Source organism: Dromaius novaehollandiae, chromosome 2 (genome assembly GCF_036370855.1).
Source record: "Dromaius novaehollandiae isolate bDroNov1 chromosome 2, bDroNov1.hap1, whole genome shotgun sequence".
Taxonomy (NCBI): domain Eukaryota; kingdom Metazoa; phylum Chordata; class Aves; order Casuariiformes; family Dromaiidae; genus Dromaius; species Dromaius novaehollandiae.
The window spans coordinates 51,174,698-51,197,484 of record NC_088099.1 but is presented as its reverse complement, the minus strand read 5'-3'; the positions used below and the strand labels follow the sequence as shown (position 1 = coordinate 51,197,484).

General features: G+C 39.1%; 1 protein-coding gene across 1 annotated transcript in view; it reads left to right on the top strand.

The window, feature by feature from the left end:
• SUSD5 (sushi domain containing 5) overlaps positions 1–16,926 on the top strand; it is a 45,351-nt gene extending 28,425 nt beyond the window's left edge. Inside the window, exons 4-5 of the mRNA XM_026101346.2 lie at positions 3,586–3,774; positions 14,596–16,926. Of these exons, the coding sequence (XP_025957131.1) occupies positions 3,586–3,774; positions 14,596–15,875 (1,469 nt within the window). The 3' untranslated portion in view covers positions 15,876–16,926. The remainder of the gene's footprint in view (positions 1–3,585; positions 3,775–14,595) is intronic.
• The last annotated feature ends 5,861 nt before the right edge of the window (positions 16,927–22,787 follow it).

The window sequence follows — 22,787 nt, the reverse complement described above, 5'->3', positions numbered from 1 at the left end:
TCAGCTTTCGTATTTTTGCCTCTATCCTGAATTCCACCCATGTATATTAAGCTGTTTATTGACTGTGGTAGTGATTTTCACCAGAGGTAGTCTATGCCAAATTACTGCTGACATGAGGATCTCCTATGTACTTCCACATTTCCAAGTATCTGTGCTATGCTTTTTGCTGCCTAGCCTAACCCATCCTTGTTTACTAGAGGTCAACTATCAATGTATGGAGCCCTATTAGACATTTGACCTCATGATCAGGATGTGGTTCACTGCATTTGCAAAATCTCTTCTTCATAAAATGGCATCCAGAAGGTCACCTGCCAAGTCTGCTGCTTATAGCTAATGTCAAGACAACAGAACTCCCTGCGGTAAACTTAGGAAGGGTCAAAATTTTCAGAACTGGATTAAAAATTTCCAAGTTCAAGGATGTGATCTCTCACAAGCAGGCAGAGCATGGGATCCCCTGGGTGAGGCCTGAATGCAGAGCAAAACCAATCAAGGACACCAAGCTCTTGTACTGGGAAGTGAGCATTGGGCTCATCTTTTAGCAAGCGCCAACAGAACATGCCAGTTTTATGAGAGACTAGATGGGATGAAAAGCAGTGCTTGACATGGAGAGTTCAGACCCTGCTCAGCACTGGAGGAGGAAGCCAGTCCTCATCTAGCACAGTCACCACTGCAGGCAACCTCTGTAATCTCCTTACAAAGAGCACTGCTGTTCCTCCTAATGACAGACTGCTGCCAACACACCCTCTGTCACGCTTCATGGCCCATATCTGCCTTCTCTGTTCCAACATGCAAATTGCCCGAATGCCAGCACTGAGCACAGACTGCTACTCCAAACAAATCCATGCTTTGCCACTTCCTGGTACAAAGGCTGCAAACAAAAACCTGAAGTGTGCCCCCAAAAGTGGTTCGTCCTAATGGGCCAATATCTCTTCTGTTCACATACCAGAAAGAACAAGCATAAAAAATGCTGAGGACAAGTTGTCAAAGCAGCTGAGATCACAGCAACAGTAAGAACCTAAATAAGATGCAACCCTAAAAATCCCCATACACCTTGCACAAGACAGAGCAACAGCAAAATGGATGTAGGAACTCAAGAACGCCTTTGCAGGTTATCAGCTTTCACTTAGCCTTGTCCATTCAGTCACCTCAATATGATCTGTAGTGAAGACGCGACCTTAGAAAGTGTCATATGAGAAATTCAGAAGTTCCACGTGCAACGTTCATCTATGAGCATCTCTGAAAGCTCTCTTTTTCCTTGCATTTATATATCCAGCCAAATCGCTCTTTCAGGATCTCCTTATTCTCTGTTATCATATCTGTTGCCAAATTCTACAGTAAAGCTCCCTTCAGCTTTCTTTCTTTCCTGGAAGGTTTTCCTGGAAGGCTTTTTGAATGTGTTTGCCATAAGGTAAATGTATTTAAGTAATGTAAGCATTAATTTTCTTCTTCCTCCAGCCACATGATTAAAAAGCAAGGCTTTGTAGATAAGAATACCCTCTGACAAATAATTGTCCCATACAACCTTGGAATCAATACTTCCTCAGAGTAGATACACAGCTCCCATTTGTGCTGACGAAAGTGAGTACATAAATAAAGTACACAAAACGCAGGGGCCTATAGCTTTCCTATAAGGCAATAAAATATTTTTTATTCCTTTCATCCACATCAATCTCTATTCATCCTACCAGTTCACAGGAAACGCATTAGTTGCTAACTACTCCTCACTTCCTCAGATGCCAAGCCTGCATGAGACTGTACATAAACTGATCCTTGTGTAGCCACAAGAGCTTGTTTTTTCTGTCAGTGTGTGTGTGCATAACTCCCACTAACCTCAGAAGGTGTTAGACAGTATATGTATGTATACAGAACGGAGACATCAAAGCTTTGACTCTAGTAATGTGTCCCTTAAATTAGCAGCAGATGTTTTTCAGCATACCCAATTAGAAGTGATTAGCCAGGTTTATCAGACAATTTCCAAAAAGCTGGTCCAAAATAACTGTCATAGAGCATTCACATTTATCATAGGATGTTCATTTCATAACAAGGCTAACAGCTGACAACATACATACTTCATATTTTGTAAGCAAACACGTATTTACCTATGTCTGGATCGTAAGCAGATAGGTTATGGGAAAAACTGTATCAGGAACTCTGGAAGTCTTGGAGGTAGCTCTTTCAGCTTCAAAACAAAAGCCTTACCAAGAAACAGAATCTTTGTTATCCAACTAAGTAATTAGCTTTTATACAAAGGGGAACTGTTTCAACAGAGATCAATGCTAGAACACAGACTTGACCCTAAGTTTGCCATATCCCATGTAATTACCAGAATTCTCGAGCTATTACCTATTGCACTTTTTTTTTTTTTTTTTTTTTGATTGTTCTGTATCAGGACGAAATCAGGTTTTGAATCTTCAGTTATTTTGGCAAATGGATTAGCTGTTTTCTACAGTCAATAAGGTCTCTAGAACCACTGAAAAAATTCCCAGATTTGAAAAAGAATGTAGAAGAGCTTATCTGTACCAAGACTGCACCCTTCATCCATCAGGTTTCTTGCTAAGATCATGTCTTTGCATTGTAGATTTTTTTTTTCTGTAATTGAGAGATATCCCTTTCAGAAGGGGCTGTAAAGAATCTAGAGAAAAAGGCAACATGGCAACCCCCTATTCAAGAGCACTGCTGAGGGAGGAAGACGTCTGAGAGAAGAGAACCCGCAGTGTCCTAGCAGTTCCCTAGATGATCAGGAACAATGTTGCTAACAATAGACAAGATTTTTGAAATCTGAAAAATAGAGTTAAAATTCAATTTGCACTCGTGTTGGCAGTTGTCTGTTTGCTTGATATCTGCACTTCTTTCATGCAGGAAAAAAGTTCAAAGAAATCAATTTTGTTATTGTTTGCAGTCATTTTTACTCTTTGGTTCCTAGTGCTGCAGGCAGAAATAATGTTAAACAACATCTTGTTAGATTTTCTATCCTAATAAATTTAGTTCTCTTTAGATTCTCAGAGAGATCAGAGCTATGTTACCCCAGCCACTGTTTTTCATAGGTTTATAGGTCTCTTATGGGGGAAATTTGAGTATCTGGGAAGAAACTTCTAATTATAAGAAATAAAGGAAGATTAGAGATGATTTGAAAAATGACTGGGTCATTTCTCAGCTTCTGACAGCTTATAACAGTGAAGTAGATACTAAAGTGCCAGTCTCAAACAATTTCATAAGCTTTTTTGCAGTTATGAAAAATGACTGTGTCCAAGCATTTGCTATCCAGTCCCAACCTACACAAGCCCTTATTCATGTTATAGAAGCAGACAGAGAAGATAGCTACAGCTTGACTTCCTTGGCTGAATTGCAGAAAACAAAGCCTCACTAGATATATGTCACATCACAAATATAGCCCTGTATATATCTTCCCAAACACAACTGTATTTACTTATCGAGGAGTATGAGGGCATGAATTGGATGAAATGTATGAGTTCTGTGGATCTGTGTAAATTTGTCTTCCTGGTTACTATTTTAGTACCATAGTCAGCACTGCAATTAAAGACGTATTAGACGGTCTCTGCAAGCTCATTTATTTTCTCTTTTCAGACAAACCATGTGGGGACCCACCATCCTTCCCTCACACCATCTTGCATGGTCACACTGGCTTTGAAATGGGGGACGAGCTTCTGTATGTCTGCACGCAGGGGTACATCATGAGCAACAAGGAAAGTGCTTTCACGCTGCTCTGTGACAGCTGTGGGGAATGGTACGGCCAAGTTCAGGCCTGTGTCAAAGGTAAGCTCACCCAGCACACCAAGTGCAGCTCTGCACTGTGACAGCTTCCCAGCAGCCCAGCCGAGACTCTTTCAGGCTTAATGGACTGTCTCCCAGGTATTTTCATTTCCAGCTGGAGGTCTTGATGGTTAAAGCATCAGTATCTTCCTGTATTTATATGGCAGCTGGCCCAACAGGGCTTTTACAATACCATTAATAGTCATCGCAGTGAACCACAAGCGTCTGTGAGCAGAGAGTTTCTTTTTGGGAAGCAGGAGCCATTTACAATAAAAAAGTGTCATGCTTTATGCTGTATTTATTTTTGCTATATCTGCTAAACCCAATTTAGGGATTCACTGTGAGTCTTATCTCAAGGTTATCATTCAACTCCTGCCTTCCACATCACCATCTTCCTTCTTCCCCCCCCCCACCAAAGACTTTTTCTTTGGTGCTAAACACAATTTTCAGTTACTGGAAAATAACCCTTTGGAAAGATCCTTCATCTAGTTATTTAATATCAGAACCAGCCCTTTCTGGTAATTGGTTGTTTATAATTTTGTATGTGCTCATTCTTTTTTCCTGTTTACCCCAGGAAAGGGATTACTACTGATGTAACAACAAATATCACAGGTATTTTTTCAGAGTAGTTCAAGAGTCATGTCCAGGCAGCATTAGTGAGCCAAAGACATTGTTTACCAGATAGCGTGCATAATGTAGATTTTGTATGTCTTCTGCTATGTTTATTTTCACATGAAGCCGCAGAGTTGCTATAGACCAGCTACTGAAATGAAAACCCAGTACTCGTTCTTGCCTTTGGGAACCTAAGGCAAGTACAGAGGAAAACCTGTATCTTTTTGTAGAAACACACTATGCATGGCGAACGTATGCAAATAACATCTTTCCTTACTGTAGACATTCTTAGGTGGTCCATGATTTTATCACCGGGTCACCAACTTAATATCTTTACATGGCGGTACATGCTGAGGCCCCTCAGGAGCTGGATTTCAGGTTTTAGAACAAAGTGCAGCTTTCTGCCCTTCTGGAGCCCAAGCCTATGAAAGCACTGAATTTCCTCTCAGTTCAGTCCCATTTATAGAGAAGCTGATCCTTTTAAATGCTCTCCTCACCTTTCCTATGCTTTAAGTTTCCCCAAATTTCTCTTTCCAGAAGCTGCCAGTATTGAGCAGATTCTTGTTTCTGAAGGTGGCCCAGAAACATTTCTGCAGCTTTTCCCAACATATTCTGCTTGTGATTTCACATTGAGCATGTGCCACTGACGAGCACACCTTCATCTCTGAGAGCACCCTCCTTACGGTCAAGAAAAAGTGCCTTACAGCACTTTTTTGGAGCTCCCTCAGCTTTTCGGTCTTATTTGCCCTGCTACCTGCTGGCGTTACATAGCCCCTCGTCTTCCCCCACCTTCCCTGGCCTCTCTCTGCCCCCCCTGCCCCATCCTTCCCTTGCATAAACCTCCATGCAGCCTTTCTCCTTGGGCAGAGAGCCGGGGAAGGAGTCCGATTTTCGGCCTTTTCTCACTGCCTCTCGCCCGCACTGGGCACCGCGGTGGCGTTGCCCTTGCGCTTGCGAGCAGCCACTTTGTACTATGGGGCCCCCTTCTCCCCGGCTCCCACCACGCCTCCTCCGCCTCCCTCTGCCTCCGCGCCTTGGCTTCGTCCACCTCCCATCTGCTGGGCTGCCATCCTTTCAGGGCCATGGGGTGAGTCTCTGCCCGCCGCCATCGGCCCTGCTCCCTGCCAGGCCTGCCCCGCTGGTTCCGGGAGGGAGAGGAGTGCCAGGGCTCCCTCAGGGCCTCCTCCCTGCTGGGGTGGGAGGGGCCACGGAGGTGGCTGTGGGGTCCCAGCAGCCCCCTTTGGGGGAAGATGGGGTCTTGGGGGGAAGATGGGGCCTTGGGGAAGCGGGGCTGCGGCTCGGTGGGCCTCTGCCATGCACAGCCCTGGGGCCCCATGGGCACGGTGTTGGGGGGTTGTGCCGCCATGCGAGGGCGCAGCAGGCCTGGGCGCCACTCCCCCCCTCAAACAACTCTGGATATTTGTGATTTACACCAAAAGGGTGTTGAAAGCACCGAGGCCCCTCACCCACGCTGGCTGTTCCCACGCTGTGGGGCAAGCCCAGGGCCACGGGGTTCCCACTGTCCCTCTGGAGGGGGTTTCTACATTTGTGAAAAATACGCTTACTAGCTTTTTAAAGTTCCTTTTATCACACCTCTGAATTTGAGTTTTGTGAAGCTTTGCTTTTGCACCATCTAAGTTGACTGGAGTTGACCATCCTTGAGGTGTTGCTGGATTTTTATTTGGGATGCAAAAGGATAATACTATAATTCTCCATCTTTTAAGCACTAGGCTTTGTCTACTGGCTTGTAAAAACTCAGTCTGGCTCAACAGCTAGGACTAGTTAAGTCTTTTCCTATTAGTTGCATTAGTACTTTTAAACTGCTAGCCTTACCCATAGGATAAATGCCATTCCCTGTAGTAGGTTACGAAAATTAAAGACATGCATGAGTTAACAGAGCTGCCCATGCCAGAAGAGAAGCCTGTAACAGGGTGGTAATAACCTGTAGAAATACAATTAGGATTAGAGCTAGTCAGTGAAAATTAAAAATAAAAGAAAAAGCGTAAAATTTTTTAATTTGCTTTAGTAAAAAGCAATTTTTATCATGTACTATGCTTTCAGAAATTTTCTCTGCAAACACAGAAGTAGCTACCTAGATATTTCCTCCTTTGAAAGAATGGATGTGGAGTTTCTTACTGAATAGCTTTACTCAAGGAACTGGGGCTTTAAAAAAATCAAACTCAGTAAAAGCTCTGGGAAATGCTAATGAAGACATTTCCTTAATTTAATCCTACAAAAAATCTGCCTCTATATGGTAGTTAGGTTCTGCAACAAACTTTTAACTTTCCCTTTGTTTAAACGTAACTTGAATAGTACCACGAATACAGATTTGGATGCAATCTGAATTCTATTACTTTCTCTTTCTCATGTTATTCTACTCAACGCATTAAGCTCAGAATTTTTCCAGTATTTCAGAATAGTCCTGAGAGAATCTTATTTTTTTCCAGAGAGGTATCACACCTTTAAGATGATATATTTGGGAAAAACATATATATTTTAAACAAAGGAGTGGGCTGTTAAACAACTGGGCATATAGAAAAGGACAGGCTTCTTGGAAGTCGGAAAAGAGTGATGCTATCTCTATTGGCTTCAGTTAGCATATACATCTCTTTCAGAACATATATGCCTTAATGCCCAGCATCATGCTAGGAGTTATTTTAGAGTTATATATATACCACCAGGTGGTGGATAATGAGGAGAAAGGGTCAGAGTAGTTCTTAGTAAAAATGAGTTTTGTCTGTGCACCAGGGAACTAAACATTCAAAACCATCTAAATGGCGTAAAGATACCCCAAAAATATTCTGACTTCTTTCTGAAGTATTTCAGCTTCCAAGACTATTGCTACAAACAGCAGTTCAGATGATTAAGTGAAATACAGCTGCAGGGGAGGGAGTAAGGAGGGAGAGAAGGAAAAAAGAGTATCCACATCCAATAACCCAGTGGGTCTGAATCACCTACAACCTCCACCAATTTGATATATGTTTTTCCTTCACCGGGTTTAGTGGAAATGCTAATTTTATCTAACATAGAAATAAAACTTCATTACACCAGAGTAAGGAAAGGAGAGAATCAGGTCATTTAAGCTGTGTGTGTTTCACTGTTTTCCCTACATAAATAGTCTATTTCCCCTGTTTCGCCTGAGCCTTTCACACAGTGGCAGGGGAGAGAAAAATATTTTTAAAAGAAATAGGAAAGTGTGGTTGTAAAATCACAGACATGAACACTGGAATTTGGGAGCAGATGTAATATTGTGGATTACAATTTTAAAAATGATTTAAATGTAGATTTCATGCTGAGGAGCTTCCTCTGATTAATGTTTTTAAAACACGTTAAGGACTTGAAATAGAGAATATTACATGTATTCAATGAATCATTAATAATTACATATTCAATATTCCTGATCACAATTCTTTAGGAAGGGACACTTTACAAGAAAACTAAAATGTGTTTGTTTTTTAATGTTAGAGTTCATTATTTAAATAAATAAAAAATTTGTGAAAAAGGACAGAATTTGGAGTTTAATTAAAATAAGCCTGATTTACAGTTGACAGATATATTGGGGTCATAGTAGAGATGAGAATCATTATTAATTAAGTACAGTAATTAACATTAATTAAGTAAGAAAACAGCATACACACACCACTTTTCAGGTGCTTTGAGGCAAGTAACTTTATGTTGTGAAGGTTGATGATGAGACTTACGGAGAATTTACATCCCTGGTGGCAGAATGGACCATTTCTATTCTAACTGGCTCGTGACAGAGGAAAGGTGACCATAAAGCCATTTCAATGAACATCCGAGGGCTATATTTAGCTGCTTGTAAGCTGATAGTCCCATGATTCTGAATCTGCCCTGAGTGAGCAGCTGGAATGAAATGCCCAATGCTTTTATGCAAACACAACAGAGCCATGCAGAAAAAACTCTGGTCAGATAGAAGGTCTGTTCCTAAATCTGGGAGTCTTTGAGACTGTGGGCAAGTGAACTGTGCTATTCTCTGCTGCTTTTTCCACTTCATCCATGAAACAGGGATAATATTTATCCAGCTTCATGATTTTTTTTTGAGACTTGCAGATATTACAACTATATATTACTGTCCTATGTTTTAACTGCAACATCATAATGCCCAGCTTTCCAAGCAGAATCTCTGACTGAACAGCAGTAATGAGGTATCTGTTGTGTGTGTGTAAAAGTATTAGACCTACTTTACATTTCCAGTTGCTCAGTAAGAGCAGATTCAGAATCAGGGAACTATCAATTTACCAGGGTCTAAATATAGCACTTAGGTGTTCATTGCAGTGCCTTTATGATCATCTTTCATCTCTGTTGTGAGCCAGTTAGAAGAGAAATAGTTCATTCTGCTGCCAGGGATGTAAAGGTAGCAGGTATAGTTGGTATAGCTGGCAAATCCATAAATTAAATGGAAAAGTACATTATGCATCAATACTCACATAATCCAAAATATACTGGCAAAACTTGGCTACAAGCATAATTGAACAAAATCATTTTGGCATTATACTAAGTGGATTCTGGATACAATAAGGTATGTTGTCAATTAAGCAAACAATATATTGCAAATGGCACACATGAGGTAATGGACTGTAATTTTTAATCAAGATGCTTTTTAAGAAAAAAAGTAGCTCTGTACAGTTAGTATTTCCTGCAATTTCTCATCATGAAAAGATGTTGTGTTCTAGCTGAAAACACTGAGATATTCAACCAACAAAGCAACCTTAAACAGAGAACAGGGAAATACATATTTTTGCAGTTTATTATTTTTTCTATTTCTGTGGAGAGAACATGTTTGTTCCACAAAATATATCCTGAAAATTGGCATTGTAATAAGGTCTAAAAGCAGACGTTGTGTGACGTTCTGTGGTAGTCCTACAGGCAAAGGGACTAAACCAACAGTTGCTAAATGACGCACTTTTTTCTTTTCTGAAATGAACCGTTGGTTCAGTATCAACAGTGTTAACGCTAACATTTCAGTGGAGGGATCAGGGCTGCATTGTAGCAGGCTAGATCAAGTGTCCGCCAGTCTGCTTCCTAAAAAAAGAAGGCAGATTAGATGGCTGAGAAGTCATGCCGTATCTCTGCCCTGTAAATGTAATTTATCCTTTCCCCTTGACTTTTTTTTCCCCCCAACTATAAGCTTGGGGCAGGAGAGGTCATATCTTCTGCACATCTAAGGATTCTATCCAGTATGATCACTTGGATATTTTTCTAATACATTCAGTGCTGGTCTAACTTTTCCACACTGAGGATGATTCTTCTTCTGACTTCAATGTAAGGGTGATTCAGCTGACATTGAACACCTCTGAAAGCTTCATCTACAGCCCTCAGTCTTTGTGCCTCATTACACATAGTTCTGCTGAATTTTTAAGAATACAACTGATTTGCATTCAAGTGGTCTGTAAGCACGACAAGCCAGCATCGGTTAATTCTTTTTTTTTTTTTAATGTGGAAGGTATAACAAAATGTCTCTAGCTTTTATTCTTATTTGGGGATGCTTTTTGGCTTGGGTTTTGTTTTGTTTTGTTTTGTTTTGTTTTGTTTTGTTTTTGAAAATGGAAAGGGAGAGTTGTGACAGACAAGTAAATTAAGCAGCAAAATATGTCCATGGCCTGTAAAAACAAATGTCATGACAAGCTTTGATTCTTTTTCCAGGTCTGTCACTTACCAGCTGTTTGATTAATGTAAAGTATTGATCTGGCTTGAACTGATTATGCCAAATCAAGTTAGTTTAAAAAATTATGATGGGTTATATAACAGCAAGTTTCCTACTAGAATGAGAATCATCCTCCCTCTTGTAGCTGGTGTTAAAGACAATAGGCAATACAAATTATCTGTAGTGTACTCTGGTTGGTTTGACAGAAAGATGATCATGTGCATGTGCTTGATCCAGTTCAAATGGGTAAATCTGGGAGATGCAGCAGTACACAGATTTGACTGAACTTAGGCAAATCAATCTAAATGTTCTGTACCATATCCAACACGGCTCTAGAGACAGGTGCCAGCTTGTTAATGTTTGCTGTAACTGCTTAGACATTCTAGAAAAAAGATGTTTTTATATAGTAGCAATGTTTATGTTTATGGTCTACACAGAATCAAGTTTTAATTTCCTGTACTCCAAAAATACTTCCACAAAATATGCAGTGCACTTTATGGTTGTCCAAAATAGCAACACTCAAAATAGAACTCGGATGCTAATATACTATCAAGGAGAAGAATTAAACTGATGCTAGAGTGTGGAAAACCAGGCTCTTTGTCCTTCTCTTTTCTCGTTCACTAATTTCAAATTAGGATCAAAAGTTGAAGGACATCAAAGCAGTTTAAGACTGGGTGCTTCCCAAAAATGATAAGGCTAAATTAAAAAGATTTTACCAACGGAAATTGAACTTCGCATCTTTGATAGTATGCCATTTGAGCATCTGTTGCTGTAAAATGTTCATTTTAGCCTCAGTCATCCATCAGACAGTGAATCAAAACTCACTGATCCTTCAGTCTGCCAAAGGAGGGTAGGGGTAAGATGGAACAGTGACCAAAAATAGAAAGATTTCAGTCTTGCACCGATGATTTTCAGTGTGAGTTATTCTTAAAACCAGACCTGCCTGGCTAGGAAGGAAGATGCAACCACTTTTAAATCAATTGCTAGCTGGTTTTAAAAAGTGTGTAAATAAAGGTTACAACTCTTTAGATAAGAGTTGGAGCTAAGTCTACTTTGGTTGCTGTTCTCTTCAGTTCTGAGATGAAAAGCCAGAGAGCTGGAAAGCTCAAGAAAGTGCTGAGGTCGTAAGCAAAAAGAAGTCTAAAAGTCGTGCAATCTGTTCCTGGAAAATCAACCTCACAGCTGATTTAAAAGGTTGTCGTGGTAACACAAACTCACTAAATACTAAGTCCAAGCCCCATCTGAAGGTCTGAGGCCCAGAAGAAAGAATGGACTATTATTACTGTGTAAGTCGATTCACGATCATATAAATCAAAGCTTCAGAGCAAGGGGTCTGTATTTCCTTTAATGGTTAGGGAGCTCAATAGTTGCTTTCATTCTGGCATCCCATAAGCTAACATTAGTTATGTTGATAGTCTTTGCTAAAAACTGTACAAATACAGGAGATTGCATATGAAAATACATTATAGCAGCTTTACAACTTGGGCTACAATCTGATTGTCAAAGGGAACAAGACTCCCTTATGCAGTGACAAGCAGTGCATAATGAACTCCAACCTCAGGCTCTCTTTCTTCTACAATGGGCTTTTTCTTTCCTCAACTGAGTTTTAAGAAAACACCAATTCATTCCTATACATACAGGATTGGGCCCACAGACAGCAAGTTTGGGAAACTTGATTGATGGTTCAACAAACCCGAATATGTTCTGATAGACTGAGGACTTGTATTTTCCCAGGAGCATATGCTGTTTCTTGATGTGTCTCTAAAGGACTTTCTTCTAGAGGACTGAAAATACACTGCAGGAGAGATACTGAAGAGGGAATAAGTTCAAATGTTACAAGAAGCATATTATTATAGTTGTTAAGCAGTGACTAATGAACCATATTGGTCAATAATATGAATATTGGCTGGCTGTTCCACTTGCTATCTGAAGAATATATACGGAAGAAATGCAACAGATACAAAAATACAATTTTTGTGCAGGGATGTGTGTACATGCATGAGAGCAACATAATGTAAAAATCAATGTTTCATTCTGTAATCTGAAAGATAAATGAGTTGCAAAAGTAGTTAGAGGTACAGAAGACATGTAGGTGAAGACAGACTGGTTTGATGATTCATCGCAAAAAAGAAAACAATGAACATCAGACTTGGCAAATAGTGAGTTCTAATGTTATGATGTTACACTTCATACATGTGCAGTATCCAGTTATAGACTGTCCTTAGAGACAGTGGGTTTTAGTGAAATAGGCATGGCAAATATGAATTTTTAGAAGGGATCTGAATGATAAGAGGACAAAATGGCTTGAGGCACTGTCTCCATTCAAAGAAAGCACCAAGTAGAAAACTTCTTAAGTGAGAGTGAGACAAGGGAACAAAGTGAGACTAGCATTTGATGGCTATTATAAATGCTACATAACAATGGCCGTCACCACAGCGAGTTTCATAAAAATGTTGCTAAAATGCTGTGGTACTCAGAGGTACCCTCCACTCATTAAGTAATGCCTGGAATATTGTTGGAGAAGATTTCTGGATGAATTAGAAAAGTGGGAGTGCTACCAGAAAGCTTTCCACTCCGACAGCTGGATTCCATAGTCTGTTAAGTCCTCTTTGCACCAGATGGAAGGTTTTTTTTTTTTTTCCCCCCGACTTTGGAGAGGACAAAGAACATCTAGAGATTTATTCAATGAGACAAGAAGACCAGGACCAGGAGGGAGAGAGACCTGTTGCTAGCACTGTTGGATCTTGTACAAGTTTCACTGTACACCCTTGCTGTCATATGAGAGTGGACCTGCATAGAGCAGCCAATTCTCCAGCATAACTTTAACACAGGTATTAACTCTCTACAGGCTATGTCCCACATTTCAGTTTCATCAGCATAACTACTTTGGTTAATGGTAGACCCAGATGCTATTCCAAGAAAAATACCTTTTGCTAATACTCATTCTGTTCTGGCCCCCAGTTTAAGCTGTTCTGGCAAAAAAAGTAAGCTGGTGTGAGCTGTATCACCACTAAGTGTTTTTGGTCAGACTGGTTCAACTCTATTTCTAATCATTCCTAAGAGTAGACCAAATATGGCTGTGCCAGAATCCTGGGACAGGGCCTCCAAGGAGAATGTGACTCATTTGGAATTTGAGGTGGGCCCCAGATGAAAATGTGATTCCAAGTTGGTAGAGTGTAAACAGACAAAAAGATAAGGCTTTCTGAATGTATTGATTTGCAATATAGCTTCTCCTGTTAACTTCTTGTTTCCCATGTCATGCCAGGTTTATCGTTTCACTGTCTTCACTAAAGACTAAACACTCTCTTAAAAAGAAAAATTCTCACCATGATTCAGTTTGTTTTATTTTCCATATCCTAAGGCACTATTTTCTAGGACTTTTTATGCCAGCGTAAATCTCAGCAATTACATCAACCTTCTGTGGAGTAAAACTTGTGCGAGCTGAAAATCAACCACCCTGTCTAGTTTGGAAAATTCTTCATTGGGCTAAAGCTTTAAAAGAAGGGAAGAAATATAAATTACAATGCATTATTTCTTTCAAATTCAAACACTTGTGTCCTCTGAGTCAAGGCTATTTTGCTAAGAGTGGTAGGTCTGGAGAGGCATGGGGAGTACTTCTAAATCAAACAGATAATGTGATGAATCTGCCCCTCTTTTGCACTCCATTGTTTTTTTGCTGTCTTTCACCTTATTTTTTTGGTAACATTCCATTTCTTAAAATAAGAAGCCCAAGTGTTGATTACAGCAGGCATTGTCTTGATACGTAAGCGTTAGGCTTTAAGTGTTTGGAGACAGAGTTTTCTACCCTTGTAGTCACAGGGAATAAACTTTCATTTTTCAGATGAAGATAAGTAGCATTGTCAGCATTGGTGAGGGGGTTTTCCTTGGACAGCTCTGAAAAGCTGCCTATGAGATGAGAAATACCATTCAATTCACCTGTCCCCAGGTGGCATATCACTGCAACGCCAAGGTCATTTAAGAAAATACGGTAATGATAAAAATCAAGCACAAAGTTTTGAGTATAACCCTTAAAAATAAGACAACTCAAAAGGTCAGTGAAAGATAATCATGTTCCAGGGATGAAGTTACTGTAAGACTTTAAGTATTTATTTTTAAAAAGTGCAATTCTTAATTATTTAATTAATTTTTATTATACATTCCTTTCCACACATCTTTCCTGCTTGAAAATGATCAAAAGTTTTCCTCAAGTCTGGAAAAAATTGTCACCTTAACAAGAGTTTGAAAAAATAATAAGGAACTGAAAGAAACCCTTTAACTACTGACAGTAAATTATGTATATAGTTTTTTAAATGTAGAAAGACAAGATATTAGCAGTTACCTACCCTCATTTTTTTTTAACTTGATATTGCCTATCAAGCTCATGGTGGACCATCTGCATTTCAAATAAACATAACACTGTATGAAAAGTACCATCTGAAAGTCAGTATACCTCATTACACCCTTCTTCTTGGTCATCATAAAAAATAAACCCAGCACTTTTTTTGATTAAATTAAATGTTTGCTTTTGTTCTTTTTAACTTTTCTAGATGAGACTGAGGCGCACATTGACTATGAAGATAATTTTCCTGATGACAGATCAATACCTATTGTTGAGAACGAACATGGCAATGGCAAAGAGGAAACTGAGCAGGAACAAGAACAACTTTCCTTCACTGAAAGTACAGAGGATGGAAGAACTGGAAGCATGAAAGATGTTACTAAGGACATAGATTCTCCTGAAAAAGGAAGCAAGGCACCAACTGAATCCCCTATCTCACTCCTGAGCCAAAAAAACTTGTTTTGGTTTCCATCACAGGCTTTTAGTGAGCCTGAATCAGAGAAAGAAACAGACGATTCCACTAAAGCACAGTTTTCTGAGGGTGATAACCACATTGGGGTGAAGACAGTCTATGATGAACCTAGTGCCAAAATGTTTTATGACAGTGAGGATTTCCCCATTGGGCCCATTCTCACAACCAATGATACAAAGGCAGAGATAGATACAGTTGCCATTACGGACGAGTCGTGGTTAGATGGTTATCCAGTAACGCAAGAAGTGGTAGAAGATGATGAAGAGGAGGGGGATAAAGTTGATGGATCAATGGGAACAGAAGAAGACATCATCCTCACAACGGACCAACCAAATCACGTTGAAGTTAGAAAATCAGGCAATGGTAGCCCAGCCCCAGAGGAAGGTTTAACAGAGATTGTGGCAGTGACAACGTGGACAGATGATGGGGCCAAAGAGACACCAGTACCACTTACATCAGTGAGTGGTCTGGAGAACCTAAGTATGAGCAGAGGTTATGACGACACCATGCGGGACCACCCAACTACATCTCTGGAACTCGCGACTCAGGAGCCTGGTACGACAGTGCTGTTTGATGTTACCAGCCTAAAGACATCCATGTCAGAAACCTCTGTGGTGATCAGCCCCTTTGATCACACTCCATATGCAGAAGCAAAAGAAACAATGGCCTACCCAGCTCAAGTAGCAACCACTGCACCAGCTCCAAGTATCTTTACTGACACATCATCCCAGGAATTAGTTGAACAAGAAAATCTCACCCAAGGTCTTGGGGAAAAGCTTTTCCCCACTTCTGAACCATGTGAGGGAGAGGATTGTCCCAAGTCAAGTAAAGGTGCTATCATAGCAGTAATTGTGATTCTTCTGTGCTTGTTACTGGCTGCAGCTGTACTGGCTGTGTGGTTTTTCAAAAAACGGCAGCAAAAAAATTCTGTCTATAAACTGAATGGAAGGTGTCAACCCAGACATCATTGCTACCACCACTACCACCAACAACACATTGAAATGCAGAAAGTCTAAACTGGAGTGTTTTGGGAGAGATACTAGAAATCAGAAGAAAAATGTATTGACGCTAGAAGGATCACATGACTCATGGATACTAAAATCCAGCAGTGCAGAAAGCAGAAGAAAAAACACCCTAAAAGAACATAGAAGACAGAAGAGATTTCAGCTTTTTGAAATCACAGTTTAGCATATCTGACCTTTCAGAGCTAAAGAATCTGTATGTTTTTGTCACAAGGGTCTTTTGGAGACATCAGCAGGACACAATGTGCTTAGTAGTACATCTGCAGTTTGTTCCGCTTTTACATTTTGCTCCTATTAATAATAAATTAATTGATTAATTTCTGTGTTACCTGGTTATAATCTAATGGCAGGGCTGGTCAGGCCTTTTTGGTCTATTCTCAGTGGAATAGGGAAAGAAGGAGGGAAGGACAGGAGAAAGATGTTTTTTGAGCAACCACACATTTGCTGTTTGTTCCTTCTTTTAGAATCCAACCAAACTGGTCAGGATAAACCACAGTAACAAATTATTACCTGATGTGTCTTAAAAAGAAAAACTATTTGCTACCATAGTTTAATGGGTAGTATTGCAATGATTACTAAGGTACTTTTTTTCAATGTCGTAAAATTAACAAGCCAAAAATGTTGGGTCATTATGGTATTTTTCTGGAAGGTGTTCTTTTAGCCTTAGCAAAGAAGTGCCATTCTTATATTAATCTTTTTATAGAAGTCATGATGTCTCCCTGGAGTTCAGAGTACTGTAAGTGCCATCCTTCCTTTAATATTAGCAAGAGAGGAGTCAGAACACCCTCAATCTCAGGTGTTATGATGAATAGCCTCTTATTAAAGAGCCAGACAATGATGAAGCACTTTGCAACCCTATCTGAAGTCAGTTGCCTTTCTGAACATAGGTGCTCCCTCTTGATATCAACTGAACACGATGCTGAATTTCATTTCACAGCCAGTAAATACCTTTGGGCAACTGAAGCCATGTAAAGTATTTCTGCCATATGAACTCTGTGGAGTGACCGATTTTCACCATCTTGTTCTTTCATCAGTTGAAGGGATGTATGAGATGGGCTAAGATTGCCTGTCTCCCAATGGGTATTCATTTAGAAAGCTGCTTATTGTGGTTTTAAAAATAAATCAAACCTGGGAAAGAGAAAAATTGCATCCGGCTGATAAAATGCAAACGTTTGGCTTTTAGACTGGATGTTAGTGTAAAAACACAGAGGTTTTTTCAACTTCATGTTCCATTTCAAACAGTTTTTAAGAATAGAGAGGAAGATGTTTTCTAGAAGCCTTTCAAATAGCTTTGGTGCATTTAATATTGAGTGTTCTTCCTTACCTTTCTGAATGAACAAGAGAAAGACTGGCAACTGTGAATAAACTGCAGGTCAGAAATGAATTCATCTGTCACTCTACTGTACACTCCTAGCCAAAATACTGAAGTAGTTCAGCAGATCAGAATATTCAAGTAAGAAAAAGTGACTCAGTGGAGTTCACACAGTTTCACATTCTGCCTGGGGTCACAGTGATAATTAACTCCATGGAAAATAGACTTATGAAATGGAGTGCAGGATTTGGCCTATCATATACCCATCAATCTTAAGGCTGGTAAGGAAAATAAAGAATTTTTAAATGACAGCTATACATTATCTTGGAGAATTTGACCTTAGAGTGGTAAGAGTTGAACCTAATTGCCTGGCTAGAGCCACAGTAAATAAAGATCAACAGAAACTGTACAGATTTGTAAATATCGTGTTCCCTGACATACACATGACTTTATGTTTTCAATGCATTCTAGAATATGAAATAACCTAGAATTTCTGTTGTAAACTATTTTTTTATGCAGTAATGTTAAAAAAAAAAACAAAAAACAAACGATTTAGCACTAAGCAACTTTATGGAGACTGTTAACTCAACTAAAACTTTCCATGTGTAATCTTGTGGAAATATACTGCAAAATAAACACAGGAAGATCCATTTAAAATATTGTTTATCTGAAAGCTACAAATATGTGTTACAGTTCTGTGCAGCATCATTCAAAATGAAACGTCAATACTATTAGCCTCGGTAGCTGAACATGTAAAAATCAGAGTCAAAATATAATTACAAACACAAACTGTACAGGGATCTTACTTGAGACTTAGAAATACTTGTTATTGATGACCAGGAGAAAATGTACATTAACATAATGCTTTGGAGGTATTTAAATAAAAACCAAGTTACGAAAAAGTGAAAAGAAGCAGCTGTGTGTGTTCTTGTGCAAATCATCCACTTTGCCCATATATTTATGGAGAAAAGATAAGTCTGTCACTTGGATAATTCTTATAGAAGACACTTCAATATTAAAAAGTTAGCTGAAAAGTGTTTAGCTTGAGCTGCCAGCCCAATTCTGCTTAGAAAAATGTCTACCCCCTTGCAACAGAATCTGCTTATTCTTGCCGTTTTTACTTTTCCAGAATGATTCAGGGAGTCTCAGAAAACTAACCAAAAATTGGGGACAAACCATCCATGGATGATACATTTGACTTAAACCACTTTTTGCCTGTGAAACTTGGCTAATTAAAGACAGTAGGGATGGACAACAATACACAGAGTACAATACATACAAAATCTGAAGATTATAAGGCCAAAATACAGAGAGGAATTACTTAGCATAGCAAGTCATGGCTAAAAGTACCAGCTGTGGGTTGAAATTAGGAAAGGAAAAAGTAAACAAGGAAATATCAGGAATGATTTTGGGATGGTGACATCTATTCCTAAAGAGAGTGGCCTATTGCCTTGTGATAAAAGTCATGTATTATCCTCTTCAAGGGAAGCCTTGTATTACAATAGATTGGCCAAAATCAACTCGCCAGTATTAACAAAGGGAACTAGCAGGTGAAGAGATGACTAAAATGTTCTCCCTTTACCCTCTTGTCCTTTTTCAGCAACTACCTATTAACTGGGCCATCATTTTATATAAATCATTTGATGCAGAGTCTGGGCACAGTCCCGTATAAATTTGCTACCAGGCAGGATGAGAAGTGACAGTGTGAGGTGCCACATTAAAGCTACTGGGAGATTTTACAGCAGCCAGCCTTTCCCCTGCCAGTGCTTTTGGGATCAAACCCTTGAGACCAAGAGGTGTTTGCTCCTCTGGACACAGGAACATTAGGATCACTGATTTTAAGTATCCAGTAAGTTCGCATTCTGAAATCCCCTTCTTTATTTCTGTAGCTGGCTTTCATTTGCCAGCTAGGTGACAATACATGGCTTGTTGCACTGTGCAGCTTTATTGCATACTGTATCTTGTAAGCTAGTACATTGGGGATTTGTTGCCATGGGCACTGAAGCCAGGATAGGTTGAACTTTTTCTTCAATGAAAAGAATTTCTGATTTTTCATTTCCACTAATTTGTAATGCTAAGATACAACATAGTATGTAGCTACAAAAGACCATAACCTGTAGCTGTGAAAGACCATTTTAAAATTAGTCATGATGAAAACTGACCAGAATGGTAATACTTGTCAAACTACAGGGTTAGCACCTGTTCAGATAATAAAATGTTTGATCCCTTTTCAGGTAAGTGATAGTGAGAATGGGACAAAGGCATAAAGCCCAGACTTTTTTCTTTAAAGTTAGTATTCACATAAAGTTACACCTCTGCGTACCCTATTTCCATTTTAAAGTAAGCAAAGTTCTATTACTTTGCAAAAGAATTAATCAGTAAAAAAGCACATTTGTTACTTGATGCTATTTAAAAGGCCTACCTAAAAGCTACATCAAAGGGAAGAAAAAGTTTAAAATAATCAAAGAAAACTTAGGAAGTCTCTCTCCAAAAAAAGGTTAGCATTTATAAACTTAAAAAATTCAGAACTCTCTACAGAATTTAGTTTCCATATACCACCAGTACTCTAAGGAAAGAGAAGCGGGGAGAGAGGAGAGATGGGTGTTGAAACCGCTGAATATTTCCTTGCCAAAAATAAATAAATAAAAAGGCATCTATTTATTTTAATTTTTTTTTCTAGGCACTGAAAAGGACTTAAGATACAAAACCCTGATTTGCTGGGGTGTGCAACTCAACTTATTTTGGCTATTTCTTACTTAACTTCTTTTTTGTATATAGCTTAAACTCTCTACACTAGGTCATTCAGGTCTTGAGTCACCAGAAAAAAGAAGTCGCTGTTTAAAATATGGCAGACAACCAAAAGTTCAGACAGCTGCAATGAAGGATTAGTTGTGGGTTTTTCTCACTGCCTTGCTACAAACTGCATCACAGCTCTATGTTCAAATATTATTAAACGGGAATGTTTTCTCTGGCACCAGCTACTTCTCCCCACAGTTTAAGTATTGAATTTTTTTAACTGAAGTAGCTTTGGTTTACAGTTCACATTAGAACTTAAAAACATATTTCCATAGTACCTGGCATATGCAGGCAACTGTTTATTCTCAGTACCAGCCATAATAAACACTTGTACTTTTATAATCCAACAAATCTTCGTCTAATCACAACTCAGTTTTCAGAGCTGTAAAATTTGCATGTTATTTAAACCATTTATTAATGAAGACTCTACAAAATGATTTTCTAAGTCTGCCTTCGCTGTCAATATCAACCAATAATTAACTGCAATGAATGTGGAAATATACAGTGGGTATTAATTGCAACAATATATTAAGAAGAAGCTTTGTAAAACACGATACGCTATATCATTTTAAGACGAATAGATTGTCTTGGAGAAATACACCTTTAATTCTATCTAGAACTTATTCTGGCAAGTATGAAAAAATGACACCTCCTTGGTCAGACGGGCTTTCCACTTGAATTCAGAACAGCATTCGACTAACTTTTAAGTTTATATTTTAGCATTCCAAAGCAGTAAAGCTCTGGAAAAAGGAGCAATTTAAATTCTCTTTTGGCTCATGCATTGTCAACAGAATTAACTAAGAATCATTACTCTGAATGAAGGAACCCAGCATGACATTTGAATTCCTGCTGAATTTGCCAGAACTGATCATTCTAAAAGTATTTGTTATTCGAAGCTGACTTTATTGGATATTGGAATCAGTGAGACACAGTAAGTATGGAGTCTGTGATGCTGTTTTATGAGAACAGAATTAAACTAAACTTTGAATAGAACAAAGCACTACTACCCTTTCTTCTTTTTTAAATGAATATTGATATCCATGAGGATGAAATAGCAAAAGGCATTAATATGTGAAGAATTACTATCAGTAAGAGCAGATACTAATTTGAAAAAGATCACGTACTCAGCAGTCTGTCAAATACACTCATTTCCAACCTGCAATTCTCTCTCCTTTCCCAAGCTTTGATTCTTACACAACAAAGATTCTCCTGACAGCCAGCAATCTTGTCTTTCACATAACCAAATATCCACTTGGAACCAGACTGAGTACACCAGCATTTATGACTCAGTTTAATCTCAAGCTTTCAAGAAATTCCCCATCATGCAGGACTCCATCCAATGAAAGATCAAATACAGGACTCAGACTGTGTAGGGACCTTGTGCTAGCCATCAGCCAGAAGATGAACTTCACCCAGTGTTCACCTATAAATGTTATTTGTTGCTCAGTATATGGCAGAGCTATTGCATACTTGCTTGCAGGCAGCAGAGGAGAATCAGAGAGGCCAACAGCAGCTATCCAAATAGCTGGCTTTGTTATTAGAAATGTGAGCAATAATTGAAAAGCATAATTGGGCAGCTCCACAGCAGGCAATACTACCAATGAAATCAATAGAATTTCACCTCCAGGGTCAACCGAGAGTCAGCAGACACATAGTACCAATGTTGCATTCGACTCACACAAACACGGTGGCTTCAACAAGATGACGCTTCCCTGAGCGTCATGGTGATGCTATAAGCCTTGTCAAAAAAAGAAATGGAGATGAAATCTAAATATCCTATCCAGTTAGGCAGAGGCTGCTACAGTTAAGGCAGACAACTCACAATTGTAGGAATCTGGGGTGGCAGAAGGGAGGCAAGAACCATATTCCTGCAGCCTCCCAAGAAGAGCTGGCAAGATCAGAGAAAAGGAAGACAATAATTTACTGCAGTCACATGTAAGTGTTGGCATTTAACAATAGCAGCAGCGAAAGAAAAATCAAGTTAAAAGAACCTGAGAATGCTGAAAAAAGCCACAATAAATACTAAAGAACTGGAAGAGGAGCTATTTCTCATTAGAAAAGAACAAGGGTTTGAGAACTACTTGTACTTATTAAGATTGAACTGGCTTGGGACCATATGTAGTGGAAATTAAGAAAGCCAGAAAAAATCCACAGACACTTGAACAAAATGAAAAAGGGATCATAGTGCCATTTCAGAACACCACAAGAATATCAGTTGCCTCTTCAAGTTAAATGGAACAGTAGAGGATATCAAACTTAATGTAGGTTTTAAAAAAAAATCATTGGCTAATGGAAATCATAGTAAGTCATGAGATCCCCACCTGAGAATTCACAACGATGAGAGATTTTAGCTATACAGCTGAGAGCTGAGGAAACAACTGAACATGAAAAGAGGTCAGCTAAGGAAGCCTTAAAGACAGAATCACAAGCTTACAAGAAAATTGATAATGCCCGAGAGACTTGCACTGGTTAAATAACTGTTTGATGAAGAGGAAAAATCAGGGTTCATAGGCTCTAAATGTATCCCTGGTGTAACCCCACTGAAGTCAAATGAGTTACAAAACAGGTTAACTCTGATGCTCAGTGTCTTCCCAGTGGAATGAAATTATTACAGTATTTTACCACATACTATGTTTTTTAAAAAAAGATTATAGCAATCTCTGTTACTCTAAATTAGCATTGGAAAGAAGGGAAGGGAGTTATTTAACTGGAAAGAAATGATTCTGATGGCATACTGCAGACATGCTGGAACTGATTTTCTGTTGTCTTGCACCCACTGCAGTATATTCCTCTTGCTT